Source organism: Thamnophis sirtalis, unplaced genomic scaffold (genome assembly GCF_051295495.1).
Source record: "Thamnophis sirtalis isolate CommonGarterSnake01/CBP01778 unplaced genomic scaffold, rThaSir2_p1.2 scaffold_8, whole genome shotgun sequence".
NCBI lineage: Eukaryota > Metazoa > Chordata > Lepidosauria > Squamata > Natricidae > Thamnophis > Thamnophis sirtalis.
The window spans coordinates 35,068,956-35,092,107 of record NW_028261388.1 but is presented as its reverse complement, the minus strand read 5'-3'; the positions used below and the strand labels follow the sequence as shown (position 1 = coordinate 35,092,107).

The 23,152-nt window shown below is 38.1% G+C and overlaps 1 protein-coding gene across 1 annotated transcript in view; it reads left to right on the top strand.

Annotated features, from left to right (window-relative positions):
• Positions 1-434: 434 nt before the first annotated feature.
• Positions 435-23,152, top strand: part of MORC1 (MORC family CW-type zinc finger 1) — a 59,889-nt gene continuing 37,171 nt past the window's right edge. The window contains exons 1-9 of the mRNA XM_014062151.2: positions 435-505; positions 1,766-1,819; positions 3,237-3,271; positions 5,394-5,462; positions 11,101-11,188; positions 12,173-12,281; positions 18,482-18,641; positions 19,477-19,582; positions 20,057-20,182. Of these exons, the coding sequence (XP_013917626.2) occupies positions 435-505; positions 1,766-1,819; positions 3,237-3,271; positions 5,394-5,462; positions 11,101-11,188; positions 12,173-12,281; positions 18,482-18,641; positions 19,477-19,582; positions 20,057-20,182 (818 nt within the window). The remainder of the gene's footprint in view (positions 506-1,765; positions 1,820-3,236; positions 3,272-5,393; positions 5,463-11,100; positions 11,189-12,172; positions 12,282-18,481; positions 18,642-19,476; positions 19,583-20,056; positions 20,183-23,152) is intronic.

Genomic DNA, 23,152 nt, shown 5'->3' with positions numbered 1-23,152 from the left:
GCCTCCTTAAGGTTGAAAGAGAGTCACTAAGTTGGCATTGTGCCTAAATCAGACTCCCAGATAGCAGCCTAGCGCCTTAACCACTACACTAAACTTGCTCTCTGTGATAAGAGTATAACGATTATTTACGCCCGCTAAAAGTGATTGTGGTTGATGAGAATTACTGTACATAGTAATGAATAAGTCGTCCCGTACTGTAGTTTGGACTCCTAAAGTTTCGCCGGCCGCACGTTGCTCGCAAGGTTGTTCAAATCGCTATCTCCACAAGAGGGCGCCTACAGTCCGTCTCTCACTCTCTCTCTCTCTTGCCCTTCCTTGTGCCGTAGCCCTTTCGCAGCCACGCCCTGGTCGCGCTGCGTTGTGCGTGGGCGGCGAAAGAAGGAGTTGGTTCTGTTGTTGACTCTGTTCGGGGCTGCTTCTCCTTGGCAGCGCCGATGGCCGAGGCGGCTCTTTATGGGAGTCTCTGTAGGGCGGAGTTAACGCTGGATTTTTTGCATGCAAACTCGTGAGTGAGACAAGAGGCAGCCACTTTTTGGGGCGTCGGTACCTTCATTAGGCTCTGCCTTCAATGGGCAGTAAGGGGCGGGGAGTCCGTTTTCTTGAATAATACGGATAACTGCAGGACGGCTCCCTTTTCTATAAAAAATCTTCCATTCCTTAAACCCGAGGAATAATGACATTACAAAAGCGCGGGTCAAACGGTTGTCCAAGAGTTTTTCAAACTGGGAAATCCAGGGAGTTGGAAGTCCACACATCTTTAAAATGTCCCAAGAATGGAAAACACTTTTAACTAGACAAACAGAGGGCAGGGAGTTGTTTCTGTACCGTTCCGCATGAGGGGTTTGCTTGGGAATGAGTCCTACTGGTTTCGATGGAATAAAAGTTCCCGAACTTGTGTTATCCTATAGATGGGTACTTTCGCCAGCACACAAAACTTTTGGGGATTACATCTTTTAGGCCCGCGATATTTCATGATAATAAATGCTTTAAGAAGTTGTGTCTTAATACCGAACAGAGTTGCATGTTTTATACATTAAGATTATTAAGTACTACTACTCGGGTCAACGGTAAGTCCTCTTGCCTTTGGTGGTAATTCTCAGGTAACTAGGAACAGGTTTTTAATTTTAGGCAATGACATCCTAGGGAACCCAGTCAATCTGCATTGTAATCATTAATCAGATTGGTTAGAAACAAATCTAACAGTAAATCTGAAAATGAAAGAAGTAAGATCAATCACGAATAAATAAAGATCAAGAATAAACCAGAAACATTAAAAGAAATGTTGAAGATCTATAAGGTTCAATTAAAAAGGCATGCCTTTCCCCCTGTCCTAAACTTAGTGTTTGAACTAAGCATGTGGTCCCTGTTCTTGTCTGCTAGTTAGGGGTGTATCTTACAATTTATGATGATCATATTTTATGATTATGATCATGATTTATCACTTGTTGCTTTTAGATACACTGAGAGCTTATGCACAGGAGACAAATTCCTTGTGCATCCAATCACGCTTGGCCAATAAAGAATTCTATTTTGCTATGGCATATAGAAAATTCATTGCTATTACTTTCCCACGTATGCACCAATATCTCTCAAAGCAGTATTTATCTCCCCCCACCTTCCCTTTTGACTTTTTCATATTTCAAAAACTGTGGGGTTCTAACACACTCCAAATGCTTTTTTTGTATTGCCATTTTCTGCATGTGTAATTCATCCCTGTGTTTTCTTGCTTCTTTTGTGTTAAAATTACCTTAATGCTTCTTTCTAGCACAACACACGACTTCGTTTTTGGAGCAATAGCTGAATTGATTGACAATTCACGGTAAATATGTTGCTTTTAAAGTCCATGTTTTATAATAAGCTACACTTTTCATTCTGGTACCTGAGGGCCTTTCCCAGTGGCCTGTTTTTTGCTATTTTATTTTTTCCCCCAATTTAGACAATAATATGGATTCTTAGACCAGCTTCATTCAGATTTTGCATCAACAGAACAGCGATGGCTGAAAAACTGAATAAAACCGATATCTTCTATAGTCTTCTCCAATACTTTGCATTTAGATAGGTTAGGTTTTTTTAAAAATATCCAATATTATTTTGGCTGGGTGGGAGTTCTAGCAATTGACATTCCACCATGCCTGTAGTGGGAATCTTGCTCTACTGTAATAGTAGCTACTTACTGTACACCTGAAGGCTGGACCTTCTCACTGAGTCAGGAATTCAGGGACTGGATCCTTCCAACCCTGATAATGGAGCTTCTGGCCAAGGTGGTATGGGCTGACAAAAAAAATCTAATTGGTTGTTTCTTTTGCTTCATTTAATTAAATTCTGTTATTTAAGAAATCAGCTTTAGTCTTGTATATCTCTCTTGTATATAGTGAACCTTCTTAAGGCTTATTTACTACGCTTCTAACTGCAGTTTCTGGCTGATGTACAAACTAGTAAAAACTATTATTGAACATGAAACTAACCCAGAAAAGGCACAATAGGCAAGATAAAATAATCAGCCATGAGGATGATAGTAAACAAAACATCATTCTTATTTTTCAATGCCCTTATAAATTGTAGGAATGGGAGTTCATGTCAAATTAACTGCAAGTTCACTTCCCCAATGCTATTTTTTGTGTGGTTGTTTTCACCATAGAACTGCTCACATTATGTGCCAAGTGCACTGACATTTCTTTAAAAACTACCTTTGAGTTTGGCAGAGCAAACCAGTACCCCTTTCAGTATATCTCAACATAGTCAAGTTCTTGTGATACAGTTGGGCAGGGTAAATAGATGCAAGAGGAAGATAGCTCTCTTTTTGGTTTGCTTGCTCACTGTCTTAGCATAGTTTTTTTTTTTAAACAATCATTTAATTTCTCCAGATTGGGAAAATGGAGGGCTGAGGGGAAAAAATATTTTGGCCTCTTTTTCTGGGGTTTGAACTAGAATTCCAGATGTAGATGGGAGAATTCAGTCTATAGCGCAGTCCCAATACTCCAATTCTTTTGCCTTTCTGTATGTTTAATTCACTGGTTTGGTGGGCTTATAACTTACACTTTATTGTAGCTTTTCAATTAAATTTTATTGTGTTTTTATTTTGCCGTTCAGTGGCAATTCATATTAATATGAGTTGATACAATTTAAACTAGAGTTTTCTGCATTTACAGGACATAAATTCTAAGTAAAAAGGTAATACTTATTATTACTCTTGTGTTTTGCTTTTAATACTTTGAATATCTAAACAATATTTTCAGAGATGCTGGTGCCACAAGACTTGACATTTATACTGGTGAGTTCTATATAAATACTCTAGATATTAAATATGTACTTTTCAGTGACTTCTTTCCTTGATTGCATTGTTTTATTGAATACTGCATTAAAGTTACATTAGCTCCCTTGTGATTTGGAAGATTTCTTTCTTCCTATTTAACAAGGCAAAGATCTATCCTATAGCTGGGTAGAAGTTATAATGATGTTCCTGTCTTTAACCTAAAGATCTGGTAGCATATATCTTTTTATATACACATACATACATGTACACATACACATGCAGGCACACATTTACTGAGTATAGATTAATGAGAAAAAAATGAATTTCAATTGTACAATCAGGCTGCAGCATAACAAAATTGGCAAAAGTGAAGAGGATCTGAATACTTTATGAATGCACTGTATACACCTGTGATGGTGAACGTATGGCACGCCTGCCAGAAGTGGCATGCAGAGCCTTCTCTGTGGGCACGCGTGCCATCATCAGCTGCTCCTCTGGTTTCTGGTGCACACATGCATGCCAGCCAGCTAGTCTTCATGGGCATCAGAGTGCCAGAAAACAACCTGAAAAATGGCCAAAAATCAGGCTGGTTTGGGGGCAGTTTCTGGCCATTTTGAAGGCCATTTTCAGGCTGGTTTTAGGCTGGTGTTCGGGCTGTTGGCGCCTGCAAAGAGCAGCTGGCCTGAAACCAGCCCTAAAACCAGTCTGAAACTGCCCTGAAATACATCCAAAAACCGGGGGATTTTTTGGGCTGTTTTCTGGGGCATTTTCGGGCAAGTTGGTCTTCGTGGGCACTGGAGTGCTGGTTGGGAAATGACCTGAAAACTACCTGAAAAACTGCCTGGAAATGCCCCTCAAAATGGCCTGAAAACAGCCCCCAAAATGGTCAAAAAACAGGCATGCGTGCGCCGGCCAGGTGCACATTTTCTTCCGTTTTCCGGCACTCCGGCACGCATGCATGCATGCACGTTCCAGTTTGGGCACTGAGTGCTGAAAAAGTTCACCATCACTGGTATACACACAAACACATACACCCAGAGAGAGAGAGAGAGAGAGAGAGAGATTGGCTTATAAATACATAATCGTTTATTAAACGGTAATACATACAAATGTAAACATGATAAAACTAATCTGACACTTGTTGGTTTGTTTTATCAACTGGAAGAAAGAGAAGGTAAAGATCTTACATATATGGGGATGAGGGAAAGAAAAAATCATACTGAATTTGATGGTATGTTTTATTTATTAATAAGCATGTTTTGGCTAAATATGAGAGGAATGTACAGCTTTTTATTCTCTGAGGACTTTATTCTTTTGAGTAGTGTGTTAATTCCATAAAGTGGGCATTACCAGAAATAGCTCCATTTCATTTACCTTGGGCATCATTATAATTAAACTAACTAAACTTATTTGTTAGATATATTCCTCATGTGTTTTTTTCCCTCTGCCAATTTATAATTTTATATCAACTTTTAGATGGTTGCCGGGGTGGTGATGGTGGTGAAGGGTGGTATAGCCTAGGCTTTGTAGAGATGCATAGAGTTTGCTGCATCTTATTTGGATATGTTGACCTAGACATTAAATAGATATGCAATACTGGCCAGAACAAAATTTAATTTATTTAAATTTAAGCCATTGCTGAAGAAATGGAAATAACTTTATTGCAAACTTCAGCATAAAGTTATAAAAAATAGGGAAGAGATCAATAAGAAGAAATGGAAATTATTACAACCTTCAGCATAAAGTTATAAAAAATAGGGAAGAGAGCAATAAGTTCCTTGGATCAATCAATAAGTTCCTTGGATTTCCCTTCCCTCTGATTCCCTCCTCCCATGTTGTTGTTTTTTTTTTTTTTCATATAAGCTCTGCCACTTCTGAAGGAGGCAGAGAAGTGTGCAGGTAAGGCGACGTACCACTTACCTTTTCTATATGCCTGGTTGGCTTTCTCTAAAAAACGATTTTTCAACCGTGGCAACTGTAAGACATGGATTTCAACTTCCAGAATTCCTCACTCAATTATCTGGCTGGGGAATTGTTGGGGTTGAAGTTTACATGCCTTAAAGTTGAAAAAATCCACTACAGATACTACTGTGGAGGGAACTAAGAACAAAACTTCTCTTTTCCATGTGTTCTCTTTCAGTGAAAAATGATAACCTGCGGGGAGGATTTATCCTGTGCTTTCTAGATGATGGATGTGGCATGTCCCCTTGTAAGTACTATATCCTTGAACATGAGTGTGGTGTCATGGTTTCAGAGTCATATTTGGTTTGTGGACTCATGGGAAATGGGAAAGAAAGATCCATGTTCTGCTATCAATTCAGCCATAATTTTGATTGGACATGTTGGCCTAGACATGGTTTTTAACCATAGCCGCCTTCCTCAATAATATTGTGAATAAAAAGACAGGTACATTACCTTAAGTTGTGGAATGAAAGATAGGATTTGCATATGAAAAGTAGTTCTTTTCAGCCTACAAATTTGACTAAAGACTCACAAACAGACTTGAACAAGAGAAAACTCTCTCTGCAACTCCAGATGGTATTCCCATGGCTCATTTCTGGATTTCGCTATGAAACAACTTAAAAAGAAAAATATTGTTATTTTTTATGCTCTAAATGAGCGGAACCTTATTTAGACATTATAATCTTAGCACAAGTGTAAAAATAATCCTTTTTAAAAAAAATAGAGCTGTGGATGGCCACAACCGCAGCTACATGATCCCATGATTCTTAGAGATCATCATCTGAAGGGAAGAAAATCTCACTGAAATAGAAGAGACAGGGAGCAAATAATGAAAGCAGCACTGATTTGTAGCAATGTTGCTTTCAATCTAATGAAAGCTTCCAATCCTGCAGATTCCTTTGCTCTGACAATAAAAATCACAAGTTTAATTATAAGCATTTTTATAAAGACACATTACACATCATCAGTAAATGTCTTAAAAAGCAACCTGCTCAGTTCCAGAGAGGGGTTGCAGATAGTCCTCAACTTATGACCACAATTGAGCCCAAACTTTATGTTGTTAAGTGAGAAATTTGTTAAGTGACTTTTGCCCCATTTTATGACGTTTTTGCCACATTTCTTTCTTTTTTTTATTAATTTTTTTTTAATTTTAATTTAAAACAAGCACAACATCTTTCTTTACATGCTATAGAAAGTGTATCAGTCGGTCACAAATAAACTTTCGTACATCTCCTCCACAGTCAACAAACATAACTCATGTTAGCTCAGGCATTTTAACTCAGATATTCATACATATCACCATCATCATATATCCATTTTCATTTGACTGTAATTATTATTTAAAAATATTGATAATAGTAATACTCTTAAACAATACATGCCCACACCAGTGGGAAAAGAAAAAAATAAATAAAAAAAGACAAAAAGAACAAAAAACAAGGCAGGGAAGAAAAAAGAAAAAAAAAGGAAAAAAAAGAATACAGGTATATATTATTTAAAAAAAAGTATATCAGCTGGTTACAGCATGTTTTGGTGCATCTCTTCCATTAATTCATATTAATTCAAATATCTTAACTCAAATGTTTACCATATTGACATCATTATACCTCCACTTTTAGTTAACTACAGTTATTTAAACATCCTTCAACCTTAACTATGCCAAAGAGTTAATCCATAACCACATGCTGACATTTCATTTACTTGTTTGTAAAATCCTCTATTAACATCAAATCCTCATATCCTATTTTAGCTGAACATCCATAATATTTAATACCAAAAATTCCATCTTCCATGCAGTATAATTTATTATCATTCTCCCTTCTTTATGTAGTTATATCGTATATCATAACATTTTCCCCACATTAATTAACATTTCACTGTATATATTTTATTTTATTTTTTAATAGTGATAATTATTGTAATTAATAACCTTTATAAAAGTCCAAAAGTATTTCCAACCTTCCTTTCTCATACCCAATTATTATTTATCATATCAACTCCACATTATATACATTACCATCAATATCAATTATTATTCAGCTATATCTATTACAAATAAGAGTAATTAGATTTAGCTAATTTTAAGTTGTATTCTTCCATCTGTCAGCCTATGTCTCTCCAATAACAAAACCTTCTCAGTCCTATTGCCATTCGTTGAATAGATTTACCAAATGTTTTTATAAGCAAGTCCAAACAGGGATATCTTCGCAACTTTTTGCTCAGGATGTCTCTGATGAGATAATACTGTTGTCCCAGGCTTGTTAAACTTTTCAAATTGACTTTAATTCTCAAGGGTGGAATTAAGAAATCTGCCAATGATGTTTCATAAAGTAGATTCTTTAATACTTCTCATTTCTCCTGCGCTCTGTCTCTTAAAATGGATCTTCTGTACTGCCCCCCTTTCCAGCATTGCATTTCTTTCTTCCTCCGAGATAGACCAGACGTCATTTCTCACATTTTTCATTTGTATTTCAGGAACATTCAAACATTCAATGTTCTCACCTTTTCCTTCATATTTTAATGTCAAATAATCCAGTTTTTTTTCAAATCTTTGATGTGAATCAAACAGCTTTTGAAATGCAGAAAAAAGTATTTGAAATGAGCCCTTGGGAATATAGATCGCCATGTTGTGATGCAGTTAGAGACTCTAAGATATTTGCAAGTAAAAACACGCTGGGAGCTGTGCGATCTTATCTGATCTTAGACCAACACAGCCAAGCAATAAAAGTGTCGGATTGTGAAGGGCCAATTTGTAGTAGGTTAGTTTTACAACCCACTTAGAAAGAGTCAGGGGGGAGTGTTGAAGAATTCCTTAAAGCGTTTAAGAAATAGGGTAACCACCGGCCATAAATCCATTAAAAAAAAAACCAATTCGCCGCTAATTCTTCTGTTCTTTGGTTTCAATTAGCTTAAATTTTAGTGCGGACCGTCTCTCCTTGAGTAATAAAATCAGCTTACCAGTTGAATCCACTTTCACCATTCTTAGGGGCAACCTGCAGTTTCGATTAGCATACAGCTAATCCAGAAAGGAGTTGGCAGGAGGGGTTAATTCCAAGCCCCCCAGAGACTTTGCGAACATCTCTGAGGTCGCTGGATCTCCCCTCACCTTTCACTGTCTCTCCGGGACAGCTAGGGTCCAACGACCCGTCCAAAATTCCTTCGGAATAGGGGAATTTCAGGAGTAGCCTGAAACTCCGTCTTCTCACTGCTAAGCCCCGCCTTCTTCCTGCCACATTTCTTAAGTGATTCACTGTAATTGTTAAATTAGTAACAGGGTTGTTAAGTGAATTTGGTTTCCACATTGACTTCGCTTGTCAGAAGGTTACAAAAGGAGATCACATGACCATGGGACATTGCAACCGTCATAAATGTGAGTCAGTTGTCAAGCATCCAAATGTAAATCACATGACCATGAGGATGCTACAACGGTCATAAGTTTGAAAAATGGTCATAAGTCACATATTTGGTGCTGCTGTAACTTTGAATGGTCACTAAAACTGTTCTAAGTTGGTGACTACCTGTATTTATAGGAACTTTCTTCTATTTATGGAAGTTCAAATTTGAAAAAAAATATGGCGGAGGCAGTGTTCAAAGGGAGCCTTAACATTTCTAAACATGTTAAAGATAAAGCTCATTTTTTATTTTTGTCACAGATATTTTTCTAGTCCCCAGATCAGTCTGATAGCTCTTTCTGCCTTTATAATATCTTTGCAAGGCATGGTGCACAAAATACTTAATAACAGTCATACAGAATCCCATTTTTCAGTTTCATCTGACTCTGTCATGTTCTATGCAAGGTGATGGCGAACCTATGGCACGCGTGCCACAGGTGGCACACAAAGCCATATCTGAGGGCACGCAAGGCATTGCCCTATGTCAGCTCCAGCGCGCATGCGCTTGCTGACCAGCTGATTTTCAGCATTCCGGAGGGTGGGGGGAGGCCATTATCCTCCTCTAAATAGATTTAGACTATTTCATAACAAGGGGACTACCGTATTTTCACGACCAAAAGCCGCACTGGATTATAAGCCGCAGTATCAATTAACGTTAATTTTTCAAACTTTTTCCACATATAAAGCGCACCGGGTTATAAGCCGCACGTTTCCCGACGCTTCTGGACATCTGTTGCAGTCGCGAGGAGCGGCACGAAGGTTCTTGGCGCTCCAGGAAGCAGCTGGGAGAGGCGCACGGCTTGGTTTCTCCTCCCTGGACGTCGCAGCAGCAGCCCCAAGCGCACCGATCTCTGTGTTTTTCGCATCGGGGCATGCTCTTGCAGCACACCCCGATGCGAAAAACACAGGGATCGGTGAGTTTGGGGCTGCTGCTGCGACGTCCAGGGAGGAGAAACCAAACCGCGCGCCTCTCCCAGCTGCTTTCGGGGCTTCCTGGAGCCGCTCCTCGCGACTGCAACAGATGTCCAGAAGCGGCTTTTGGGGCTAATGGGGATTGGATTTCCAGCTCGATAGCCCCTGCCGCTTCTGGACGTCTATTGAAGTTGTGAGGAGCCGAGGAGAGTGTGGAGAAGAGCGCGCGACGGTTCTTGGCGCTCCGGGAAGCGGGAGAGGCGTGCGGTTTGGTTTCTCCTCCCTGGACGTCGCAGCAGCAGCCCCAAGCGCACCGATCCCTGTGTTTTTCGCATCGGGGTGTGCTGCAAGAGCATGCCCCGATGCGAAAAACACAGAGATCGGTGCGCTTGGGGCTGCTGCTGCGACGTCCAGGGAGGAGAAACCAAACCGCGCGCCTCTCCCGCTTCCCGGAGCGCCAAGAACCGTCGCGCGCTCTTCTCCACACTCTCCTCGGCTCCTCACAACTTCAATAGACGTCCAGAAGCGGCAGGGGCTATCGAGCTGGAAATCCAATCCCCATTAGCCCCAAAAGCCGCTTCTGGACATCTATTGCAGTCGCGAGGAGCAAAGCAGCTGGGAGATCTTTTTCCACATATAAAGCGCACCGGGTTATAAGCCGCACTGCCGATTTTGGATCAAATTTTAGGATTTTCAGTGCGGCTTATAGTCGTGAAAATACGGTATTCTATAAATGGTTAAATGACAAATATTGAGGCTAGAGGAGTGGAATTAGGTGAAATATGGTTTATAGGAGAAAAAAAACAGGAGTAAATATTTTTGACGGTTATATAATCTATAAAATAATGGGAGATAATATATTTGTTTATATATTACTGCACATTATATATATATATGTGTGTGTGTGTGTGTGTGTGTGTGTGTATGTGTATGTGTATGTGTATATATATATATATGTGTGTGTGTGTGTGTGTGTGTGTGTGTGTCACAACCCCTGGTAAGCCCCAATTATGGGAGGAAGCTAACTGCTTCCAACATTATCAGCACAAATAAACACACACACACACACACACACACACACACACACATATATATATATATATATAAATAAATAAACAATGATGATGTTTGTATGCTTTGCTATGCTCAACATAGAAAACTAATGAATGATATAATACAATAAAAATATATTTTTAAAAGAAATAGAGATAAATCTGCTATGTGAAGGCATACTGAATATAAGAAATCTAACTTTGTAAACCAATAGTTTTTGACACATTTCTTGGACTAGAAAAAGTTGCTAAAGACCATAGTGATGAAGGACCAAGATATTAAGTTCAGATTGTCATATATTGGGTTTGAATGTCACATATTATAGCCACTGGGTAAGTAATTTGAAATAAGACATAATCTTTTAAGTATGGACCTATAACATATATAGATAATATCTAGTTTAGACAATTAATGAAGTATATTATACAATCTAACCAAATTTTAAATATTAGAATATGGTTTTTTTAAAAAAAATATGCACTAACAGGAAATTTGAACATTTGATACTATGTCATGAACTTATTTTAGATGAAGCTACAGATATTGTATATTTTGGAAGATCTTCTAAGAGAAAAGACCCTAAAATGATTGGACGTTATGGCAATGGACTGAAATCGTAAGACTGACTTCTTTCAACATTTTATTATATCATTTTTATTCTGGTTGTCTTAAAGTTCAGGAAGAAATATATACAATGCCAAAGTTTTGCAGGTTAAGTGCTAGAAAAATAAACTTTTGCACCAAATCTGACAGTAACTACTATCACTGATAATATCTTTATTACATACATATATTACATACAAACCTATGCAAACTCGTGAAGCAATATATAAGCAATGCTGTTATATTTGGAAAAATGTTTTATTTAAAATAGGTAACAAATGTATTTATGTACATAAAAGAAAGTTGCAGTCAGTGTGAAAGCAAAATAGATTTTATGTTACATTGCTGCAAAATAAGATGATAACCTTGACAACATCAACAAAGCAAAACATAATTTTCATTGTTCCATAAATAATGGGGGGGGAGCATTAATAGATATACTAATTTGGTTTTAAAAAAAAACAAAATCCAAGGCCAGTTTATCATAAATACTGAGGTAGAACCTTGCCATGTGTGTGGATAGGATGGGTGTACATTTTTGTAGTAAGTGGCTACAATCTAAAATCACGATGAAACAACCTTCATTCTTATTCAGATTCTGCCGTATGTGAGTAGATAGGTGATGAGAAGGAGACTGAATGGCTAATTAAGCAGTTGTTAGATGGGGAAATGCACAGAAAAGAGTAGGATACAATTCAAAGCTACAATTTGAAAAGGATAATCCTGATATTCCACCCTGGATTCTGAACAGCAGCAGAGAAAATAAAACAGTCAGAAAGGGGTATGTGAGAAAAAGGAGACAGTAAAGGAAGCTAACTAAATATATTATTAAATTCTGACTCTTGCATTTATATCTTACATGAATCTGTCTGGTATTATCCATTTTTTAAATCAAGAAGGTAAAGAAAAAAAGAAAACTATTCAGATTCATTGTTCCGATTCAATAATCCATATTTTAAAAATGATTTCTCCCCCCTCCCCTATATTTTTACTACAGAGGATCAATGCGTATAGGGAATGACTTGATATTATTTACCAAAAAAGAGAATACAATGACGTGTCTTCTTTTCTCTCAGACATTCTGTGAAACAGAAGGTCTCAGTGAGGTATGTTTATTCATAACTACATTTTGAAGTATTTATTTCCCATTTTTATATCCTGGTAAGAACATCAAGTTGGTTCAGATATTGTTATGTAGTTAAAACATGACTGTGTATAGACTGAAATAGCACTAACACTGAAATGCAAAGAAACCCAAAGAAATATTATATATTGTATTTATATTTTTGTCATTCCTTCCTACTTACATAAAAATGCAGTGTCTATTCATGTTGCCTTTGTGTTACTTTTCCAAGTCATTTTTATATAAATGAAAAATGCTTTAAAATCCCAATGAATCCTCCACCACAAAATATATGAATTAACTTGTATCCAAAAAAAGAGTCTCTGTAACATGCAACCACTTTGTATGTTTCATTCATGGGCTTTGATCCTTTCAAGTCAGCTGATTCTTTTTTCCCAATCCCACATAATACTTAAAATAAGCTTATAAAAATTATTTATTGCATATGGGAATGTGAGTAGCACGCTCATGTATTTTTACAAAAATGACTACCTGATTAGGGAATTGGATAAATCATAAATTGGATGTAATTGTGGAGGCAGCTTGACTTAAAACTTGCAGTTACCAGGAGATAAAATGGATTAAGCCATGTCCACTGGACAATTTGGGATAGAATCCAGGCATCACCCATGCTTATTCTTTATGTTATAAGAATATTTATGGGTTTATATATGTCTTAGGTAAGTGATGGCTAACCTTTTTGTTGTCGTGTGCCAAATGCACGTGCACGAAAGCGCACATACGTGCTTGCACTCATAATGCAATGTCTGTGTGACTCCCCTGTGCACCCCACCTCCCCGTGCATGCATGTGCAACCTCCACATATGTGCCCTTCTCCCCGCAGATGTCTGCATGACCCCCACGCATGTGCGTACAACTCCCCATGCCCCGTTTTGAGCCTGGAAGGCTTTCTGCACCACCCTGGAAACCCATTCAGGATGCGGGGGGAATGCGTGCCCCAACCATGCCTCGTTTTGGGCCCAGAAGGCCTCCTGCACCAACTGGAAGCCAAAACGTGGTGCAGGGGTGCCGCGTAAGTGCCCCCCCCCCGTGCATGTGCCTCACCCCTTGGGCATGCACATCCCTGCATGTGCCTCGCTCCCCCCGCGCATACATAGCAGAGACCTGAAGACCAGCTGGCTGGCAAGAGGTGTGAGCACATGCACAGTGGATCTGGGCTGAGGTGACAGTTGGCATGCCCGCAGAGAGGATTCTGCATGCCACCTGTGGCACGTGTGCCATAGGTTTGACATCATGGTCTTAGGTGTTAAAAGATAAAGATGATACTGATATTTAACCCTCAACACCCAGTTGTATTTCTAAGCATTATTGTGTGTATTTTCACCCATCACAAAAAGAGCAGCGAATCTGGCAATAAGATTTTCAAGACACATTTATGCCCCAAATATGCTGTGTTGGTTACCAGTCTTAGCTGCAAAAATAGATATATCAGAATAATTTAAATATATCAGAATTCAAGGATCAGCCTCAGCAGAGATCGTTTTATAAAACGTGCTATTTGCATATACCATTAGCCTTATATTGAAAATTGATTAAAATATAACTCCAGGCAGCATCGAACAGAAGTACAAATACTGCTCTATAAATCTGTACTCTATTCTTGTCATTTCCTATAATTGAGAAATACTTTTGAATGAATAGGTAGATATAGTAAAATATGCTTCTAGATTCTGTTTCATTTTATTTTAGATACTTTTCTGTCCTGGCAAGTTTAAAATAACCGACTTTATCACATGGAATCAGCAATTGAATCTTAATTAAGGCAATAGTTTGCTCCAGAATTAGACAAAAGAGTCATTTTTCTGCCTTCAACATTTTAATTAAAATCTACCATTAAAAATCTGGTTTTGCAAACTACTTAAATGGGTAAGATTTTAAGAAAGGAACCTAACAGTTTCAGTTTTTTCTATCTTTAACCCTGCCTTGTGCTCTCACCTCAATATGTGCAACTTTTTAAAAAAAATATCTCTGCGCTGGGGAAGACAGTGTCATTATACTAGAATATCTATGTCCCATATCCTATCCAGAAGGAGCAGTTCCTTAATATAAGGAAACTTGTATGAAAGTTTTAGAACAAATTGCTGTAATGATTATAAATGACGGCTACTGTCATAAGTCTTGCCCCTTCGTTTCTCATTAAACAGATGACAATGGAGGAGTGGATAATGACTAAGTATGTGCTTCTCTGAAGATGGTGTGTCTGTTATTTCTGCCTGGCCACTCTGCTGTGACAGTGATTGATGGGATGTTTTGAACATACATCTGATTCTAGGGCAGAAAATCATGTTCCCATTTAGAAATAATGTTTTGCCTGAGGACCTAATTTTAACCCATTGAAGAAATGTGGGAAAGAGAAGGCTGAGCACACAAATATAGGTCAGGTTCTTAGTATTGAAAGTAGCCATCTATGGCCCAGGTTGCAAACAGTTCCCAAAGCATATTTTTCATGCCCCTCTTGCTACTACTGTGTTCGAACAGTATAATTATTACACGTGGAACACATGGTTGATAAACATTTTGAGGCATTACAGACAAAAACTGTAAAGTAAACCCAAAAGATTTGAAATAAACTCTCAAGAGAAAAAAGAGGAAATATCTATAGCAGTGTTTCTCAACCTAGGCAACTTGAAGATGTCCGGACTTCAACTCCCAGAATTCCCCAGCCAGCATTCACTGGCTGGGGAATTCTGGGAGTTGAAGTTTGAGTTTAAATTTATTTATAGGCCGCCCTTTTCCCTAGGGGGACTCAGGGCGGCTTACAACATATAGGGAGGGAATACACACAATGACAGTTAAAAGAGAACAACACATAATTTAAAAATAAAAAGCAACATTCATTCATCATTCGGGTGGGGACAGATTATGATCTTTAACCCCAGGCCTGACGGGATAGCCAGATCTTGAGGGCTGTGCGGAAGGTCTGGAGGGTGGTGAGGGTACGAATCTCCACAGGGAGATCGTTCCAAAGGGTCGGAGCTACTACTGAAAAGGCTCTCCTCCGCGTAGTTGCCAGTCGGCACTGACTGGCGGATGGAACTCAGAGGAGGCCTAATCTGTGAGATCTAATAGGTCGCAGGGAGGTAATTGGCAGGAGGCGGTCTCTCAAGTACCCAGATCCACTACCATGGAGGGCTTTATAGGTGGTAAGTAGCACCTTGAAGCGCACCCGGAGATCAACAGGTAGCCAGCGCAGCTCGCGGAGGATAGGTGTTATGTGGGCGAACCGAGGTGCACCCACAATCACTCGCGCGGCCGCATTCTGGACTAGCTGAAGTCGCCGGATGCTCTTCAAGGGCAGCCCCATGTAGAGCAGTATTCCAGCCTAGAGGTCACAAGGGCAGGAGTGACTGTTGTGAGAGCCTCCCGGTTCAGGTAGGGTCGCAACTGGCGCACCAGGCGAACCTGGGCAAAGTCCAGACATCTTCAAGTTGCCAAGGTTGAGAAACACTGATCTATAGTATCCACATGTGTGATTGCTTATTTGAAGTGAAGCTCTCTTTATTTCCAGATGTTAATGGTATCAGTTAATAATCATAACTGGGCCTGAACTTTTGATTACAGATCTCTCAATTCAAAGTCGTCCATCATGTCAAAAAAAGGTTTGGGTAGCTTTACTCGCATCTTAGTATTTGGGCGAGAAGTCTTCTTATCTCTCTTAGTGTCTATCACACCATTCCAATCACCCAATAGTATACAGGACCTATAGTCCCACTGTACTAATTTGGCATGAAGATTTCTATAGAATCCGTCTTGCTGTTGATTAGGAGCATAAATCCCCAAAAGTAATGTCTTTTTCCCTTCTAGGATTAAGTCTAACGCGATATATCTTCCCAAGGGATCTGCTTCAATTAATTCAGCTTTCATGTCTTTTCTTAAGTATACAACTATACCATTCTTCTTTTCATAGCAGAAGCTACAAAATGTTGACCAAGTTTTGAGTTAATCAGATATTTTTGATCAGTTGATTTGATATGAGTTTCTTGCAAACAAATTATGTCATTCTTAAACTGTTTGAGATAGTGAAATATTTTCTTTCTCTTCTGTGGAGAATTCAATCCATTGACATTCCATGTTAAGATCTTAGTTGTCATCTTTGGTTGGCTGAAGCTTTTTTAGAGCTTCCTGCATGGCCTGTTTAACCTTAGGCCTAGCTCCTCCCACTGCTTCCAGACTTGTTACTGTAGCTCCTTGATCGATGGCCGGTGATTGTTGAGGTTGTTGCCTTTTAGCTTGTTTCTCCAAACAAACTTTTGATTACAGATCGTTGCAGTTGTCCCCATCTGGTCATTTCGATTCGGGTCACCACATGACCTGACTTAATTTTTACAACTGTTTTGAGGATGGCTGTAAGCCAAGTCACCATGGCTGTTAAGTGAACTGTGAAAGCAAACCATGTGGTCATTAAGCAAATTCAACATATCCAGTGGGTACTTTTTCCATTTTCTGCCAGAAAACACCCTAAAAGTCACAAATGGGGATCACTTGACTATAGAACAATGCAGTTGGTTATATATATAATCCAGTTGCCAAACAATCAGAATGCAGTCTCATGACTGGGGAAAAGGGGGTGGATGTGTGGCAGTCTAACTTTGAGAACAGGTGATGAGTAACTTCTTTTGAGTCCTTCGTAACTTTGAAGGAAAACCTGTAGTAACATTTTAACATATTTAAATCTTAACTATTTTCTAGAGAAAAATAGACAAACCACACATTCATTAAAAAAAAATGATTGACTCCAGTAGACCTAAAAGGGAATCTTAAAAGTCATTTCATTCTAAGAGTTTAAGAAATGTTTTTCGTTAACTGATTTGTTAGAACTCGAACCTCCTGTTTCTATTCCTAAATTTTTGTTAACTTTAAAATTGTTAATGTTTACTTACTTGTTTATTTGTTTGTTTGTTTGACTGGTGTGCCATCCATCTCATCTACAGGTGACTAATATACTGAATAGTTTTAGCCTCTAAATATAGTCATATAAATTTGCTGAACTGTTTAATTGGATAATTAAAAGTTAATTAAAAATGAAGTGCCAAGGATACCCACACAGCAGTTCTTCTCTGAGAAAATAATGTTTTAATTGAACAAAAACTCTTTAAGGCATTTACGACAAGTTAAAGACTTTTTTAAAGTCAGAGAAATCATAAATATGTCATTACCAATAATAAGATCCCCAGATTTTCTGGGAAAATACTTGTACTTCTTATTATGGAACAGTTATATGCCCAATAGCCACAGAATTTTAATTGCTAAATAGAACCAAATATGAGGGGTTTTTAGTGCTCTCTGAACTTGGTTGTTTTCTTGTAGATGTTTCATTACCCAAACTAGGTAACATCATTAGTGCTAAACTGAGAGCTGGGGTTTTCTCTCAGTTTGTAGTCTGGTGGCTTGCCCTATTGATGTTTGTGGAAGTGGTCTTGGAGGTTCTTTGGTTTGGCTGTTTACTGTTAGCTTGTTTCGCTTACATCCCAGAGCACACCACATAATAGTAGAAACAGATAACCACATTAAGAGAACTCTCAATGACCTCACCAAGAAAGGCCAAATTACCAAGCAGGAACAGTGGCAGATGAGAAGCAATGGACCCATCCTCTCACATTTCTATGGATGACACAAAATATATAAGCCTAATATACCTTTCCACCTAATTGTATCATTGCTAGAGACCCTATCTAAAGAATTAACAAAAAGGCTGGGCACCTCACAAGGGGAAGCTTACTGTTTTTAGTATTTGAACAGGGTCAATTACAGGTAGTCCTCGACTTATGATCACAATTGAACCCAAAATTTCTGTTGTTAAGTGAGAATTTGTTAAGTGAGTTTTGCCCCTTTTTATGACATTTCTTGCCACAGTTGTTAAGTGAATCAGTGCAGATGATAAGTTAGTAATGTGGTTGTTAAGTGAATCTGGCTTCCCCCTTGACTTTGCTTTCCATAAAGTTGCAAAAGATGATCAAATGTCTCCAGCGCACTGCAGTGGTCATAAGTATGAAACAATTGTCAAGCATCTGAATTTTGATTACATGATCATGGGGATGCTGCAAAGGTTGTAACTGTGAAAAACGGTCATAAGTCACTTTGTTCAGTGCTGTTGTAACTTTGAACACTCACAAAATGAACTGTTGTCTAGGTCAACCTGTACTCTAATGTTCTTGGTTATAGGTCATAGTGCCAATTCTTTCATGGTCAAGTGACACAAAGACTCCAGTAATAGATGATCCTGAGAAATTTCCTACACAGTTGTCCATAATTTGCAAATATTCTCCTTTTAATAATGAAGATGAATTGATGAAGCAGTTTAATGCCATTTATGGAAAAACAGGTGAGTTTACCACTTAAATTTAAATATTAAATCCACATATACCAATATTGCTCTGTCTTCTGCAGATTGTTGCCTTAAACAGTAGCATGAGTACTATAAACGAGACCAAGGCACGCAGCAGCAGAATTAATATGGGTCAATTGAGATTGTAGCAATTAGCAACAAAACAAAAAAACCAATAGACTAAAGATAGAGGCATTATTGTTTCAACACTGAAATAGACAATGGCTGCAACTAGTAGATAGATATTTTTCTAGCAATTAGCAAGTGTAATAAAGAATGTTAAGCATCTTGAAGTTCAGAACTTGACAGATACCTCTCTGGAACTCTTACTCATAAATTATGCTCTTGAATTTGTAATCCAGCTGAATTTGCATCTCCTTAGAATGGAATATAGGCTTCAGAATCAGAGAGAAGGCATTTTGCTTATTCTGAGTTCATCAGTATCTTGAGAAATTTTAACCATTAGTCAGCCTGTATGTATCCCCAGTGCCACGTAACAGGGTGAGCTCCCATTACTTGTCCCAGCTTCTGCCAACCTAGCAGGTCAAAAGCATGTAAAAATGCAAGTAGAAAAATAGGAACCACCTTTAGGAGTTGAAGTTCAGAAGTCTTAAAATTGTCAAGATTAGAGACCCCTGTTCTATTATATATTCTTAAAAATTGAGTTGCGCCCGAAGAGAGGAATGTTAATGTAGAGTACTATGTACCTAGACATAGATAGTTCGGAAAAAAGATAAGTTATTGTAGTTATCCGTTATAGTGAATCTGACATTGTAAGATTTGGGGGGGGGGGGAACCTGATACAATCTGTTATTTACATATTCACACCTAGGAACTCTGCTTGTGATATACAATCTGAAACTCGCATTGAATGGGGAGCCAGAACTAGATATTCTAACAGATGAGAAGGATATATTAACTGATAGGATCCCAGAGAAGTAAGTTATTATGAAAAAAGGTATGACTTAATATTGTGCAAATTATTTTTTTTATAAGCAAACAAATTTATTATGAAATCTGATATCTAGAGATCACATATGTATTACATATCTATTTGAAAGGTAGATTCCTAAATTCAAGTTTCTGCCCTTCATAGTACTATACATTTTTGGAAAATATATTCACTAACCAATTTTTATTATCTTGGAAAAATAAACGAAATCTCAAATTCTTGGCCGTGTTGCACCTTGCTGTTTAGCCAAGCATATGAAGAATATTTTTGTTCTTAGTTGCCTCCAGTATGTCCTTTCCAAAATCCAAAAAGATGTTTTATATGCCTCTCTTGGAAAGGAATTGCAGTTTTTCTCACTGCTTTGTATGTTTTCTTTCACATTGGTAATGCACTATATTGTCTCTATCTAGTACCATTCTCTAATTGAAATTTATTTGGCCTTAAATGTTTTCTACACCAGCTATCCAGAAGAAAAATCACTAAGATCTTATACAGCTATATTGTATCTCAATCCACGAATGAGGATATTCATTCAAGCTGAGAAAGTCAAAACCAAGCATTTGCTTTTCTGTTTTTACAGGCCAAGGTGAGTGAGCTTTGCTTACAGTTATAAAGGAATACATCAAAGCAATGTGCTTGAAAGCATTAGATCACCACATTACAGAAAAGATGTTGAGACTCTGGAAAAAAAAAATGCAAAGTGAACTAAGATGATTAAAGTCCTGGAAACAAAAACGTATGAAGAACGATTGTAGGAATTAGATTGGCCAGTCTAGAAAAAGGGACTAGGGGTAACATAGCAGTATTCCAGTATTTGAGGGGCTGCCACAAAGAACAGGGGGTCAATTTATTTTCCAAAGCATCAGAAGGCAAGACAAGAAACAATGGATGGAAACTAATCAAGGAAAGAAGCAACCTTGAATTAAGAATAAACTTCCTAACAGTGAGGACAATTAACCAATGGAACAGCTTGTAGGTGCTCCATCACTGGAGGTTTTTAAGAGGCTGTAAGGCCATCTATTTGAAATGGTATAGTGTCCTCCAAGGTCCCTTCTGGTCTATTCTGATTGATTGACTTCTTTAGCCCCAGTGACAAACTGATTTTGATTTGGAATAATTCATAATCTAAGACAAACTAAAATCATTCTTAACAGTAAATCAACTGTGACCTACAATTTGGAACACTTTAAATCAGATAATCACTTTAGCAACAGGGATAGGCTTTAACACTTTAAATCAGATAATCAGTTTAAGCAACACGGATAGGCTTTATTTGGTTTACTCTTATTGCTTTGGATTCTATTTTACTGAATGTGGTTTAGAAATGTTTCTGAAAGAATACTGCTGAATAATGTAAATTTCATATTTTGTTTTATTTTCTAATGAATCTCTAATATTATAATACTGTCACTTTTTTGTGACAGTATTATAATATAATACTGGAAACATGAACAGATTAACTAATTTTATCTTACTTAAAGCTACATTATCAGAATCTTGAAAATCTCAAAGTACAAATCTCAGGCTCTTTACAAATCTGAGAAGGTAGGGTATCTCCTTTCTGAGTCTCTGTCTGCCCATTAAGTAGCTGTAACTCTTAGCTATCTATTCCCTACGCATCATTTCTTCAGCTTCTCTCTCAAGGTCTTTCTCATTTAACCATTACAAATACAGCATGGATTTGGAAGTTTAGTAATTAATATCCTGGAACTGATTATGGTGAGGTTGTTCTGACCTAGGCTTCCCAAGATCATGAAGGAGACTCCTCGTCCCGATAAAACCTCTTTTATTTAGGTTAAAGGGAATTACTCTCCATCAAAATCCCAGCAAACAGTTTTTTCATGAGATTTCACAACTACAGATCTTTATCAGGGTTGGAGAGTTGCCAGGCCGATATCTTCCAAACGCCACACTGGAGCAGCAATTAGTTGGCAAGAAGTCAGGAACACTTCACCCTAATGAATTGAACTAAATTGTCTTCTGCAAAATCCCCTCATCTTTGCTCCTCTTTATTCCCTGTGGCAGGGGCTATTCAGCATCCACCTGTGCCTTTACTCCCAAGTTGGCCTTGTTCCTTAGCTGTTCCCTTCTCCTGGCACCTCTGCGCATTCACACATTGGGAACAGGTTCTTCTGCCTCACTGATATCCGATTCTGAAGGTAGCTCATAACTGTTGGATGGGTCTAGCCCCATCTCTGCCTCTGACGCAGATCACTCATCAGAGCCTTCCCCAGACTCCAGGATTGGCCCATGTTTCTCCCCAACCTCCCGCTGTCTGAGTCTCCCACCAGCTCTCCTGGTTGCTGACAAGCCACAACAGAGGCTAAAAACTGGTTCAGTTCTGATTAATCTTGGGGCTGAAAACTATAAAGTGAAAAGAGAAGTATGTGCTATATAATATAATCAGCAATTTGAATCATATCACTAAGCATACTGGGACACAAGGCAGCAGTGCATCAGGGGAAATCTTGGTGCACCCAGAACTGCCATCAGTTGAAACGTCACCTATATCATGATAATTTCCATATAATAGTTTCGACAATAATACTATTATTGTCATGATACATGATAATTTCCATATAATAGTTACATGATAATTTCCATATAATAGTTTCGACAATAATACTAGTTTAGCATTTCTTAGCTTCCAAATCCAGACACAATTGGCCTTTAGTGCTGTAAAAGCACTTTTGTATGTTCGTGGTGACATGTCTTGATAAGTAATAGTATAAATGTCTTTATTGTTAGCTGTCAGTCTGGTCTTATGTTTAATGTTTCCTTAGACAGGTGATACACGCATTGATAATCACTAAAATTATAATATTTTCCATACCTTCTGGACATTAATGTCTAAGAGTGATCATATATCCAGAACTACAAAAAGCTTGTGTATGATCTGACTCAATGAAACATAATCATACACATGTACTTGAAGTCATGATTTATTGATATTATGAACTTCAAGGATAGAAGATAAACTATCCCACTATCTCAGATCTGCCTGTGAAAAATAATCATTTAATCTTATGGGGGAACAACAAATTACAATATTTCAACTAATTCCATGGTACCTGGCCAGGCTGACTTCTACAGGTGAAACTCGAAAAATTAGAATATTGTGAGTTCATTGATTTCAGTAATGCAACTTAAAAAGTGAAACTCATTTCATTACATGCAAAGCAAGATAGTTTAAGCCATGTTTTGTCATAATTATGATGATCATGGCTTACAGCTCATGAAAACCCCAAATCCACAATCTCAGAAATAGAATATTACATGCAATCAATAAAACAAGGATTGTACATAGAACAATATCGGACCTCTGAAAAGTATAAGCATGCATATGTACTCAGTACTTGATTTGGGCCCCTTTTGCAGCAATTACTACCTCAATGCGGCGTGTCATGGAAGCCATCAGCCTGTGGCACTGCTGAGGTGTTATGGAAGACCAGGATGCTTCAATAGCAGCCGTCAGCTCTTCTGCATTGTTCGGTCTCATGTCTCTCATCTTTCTCTTGGCAATGCCCCATAGATTCTCTATGGGGTTCAGGTCAGG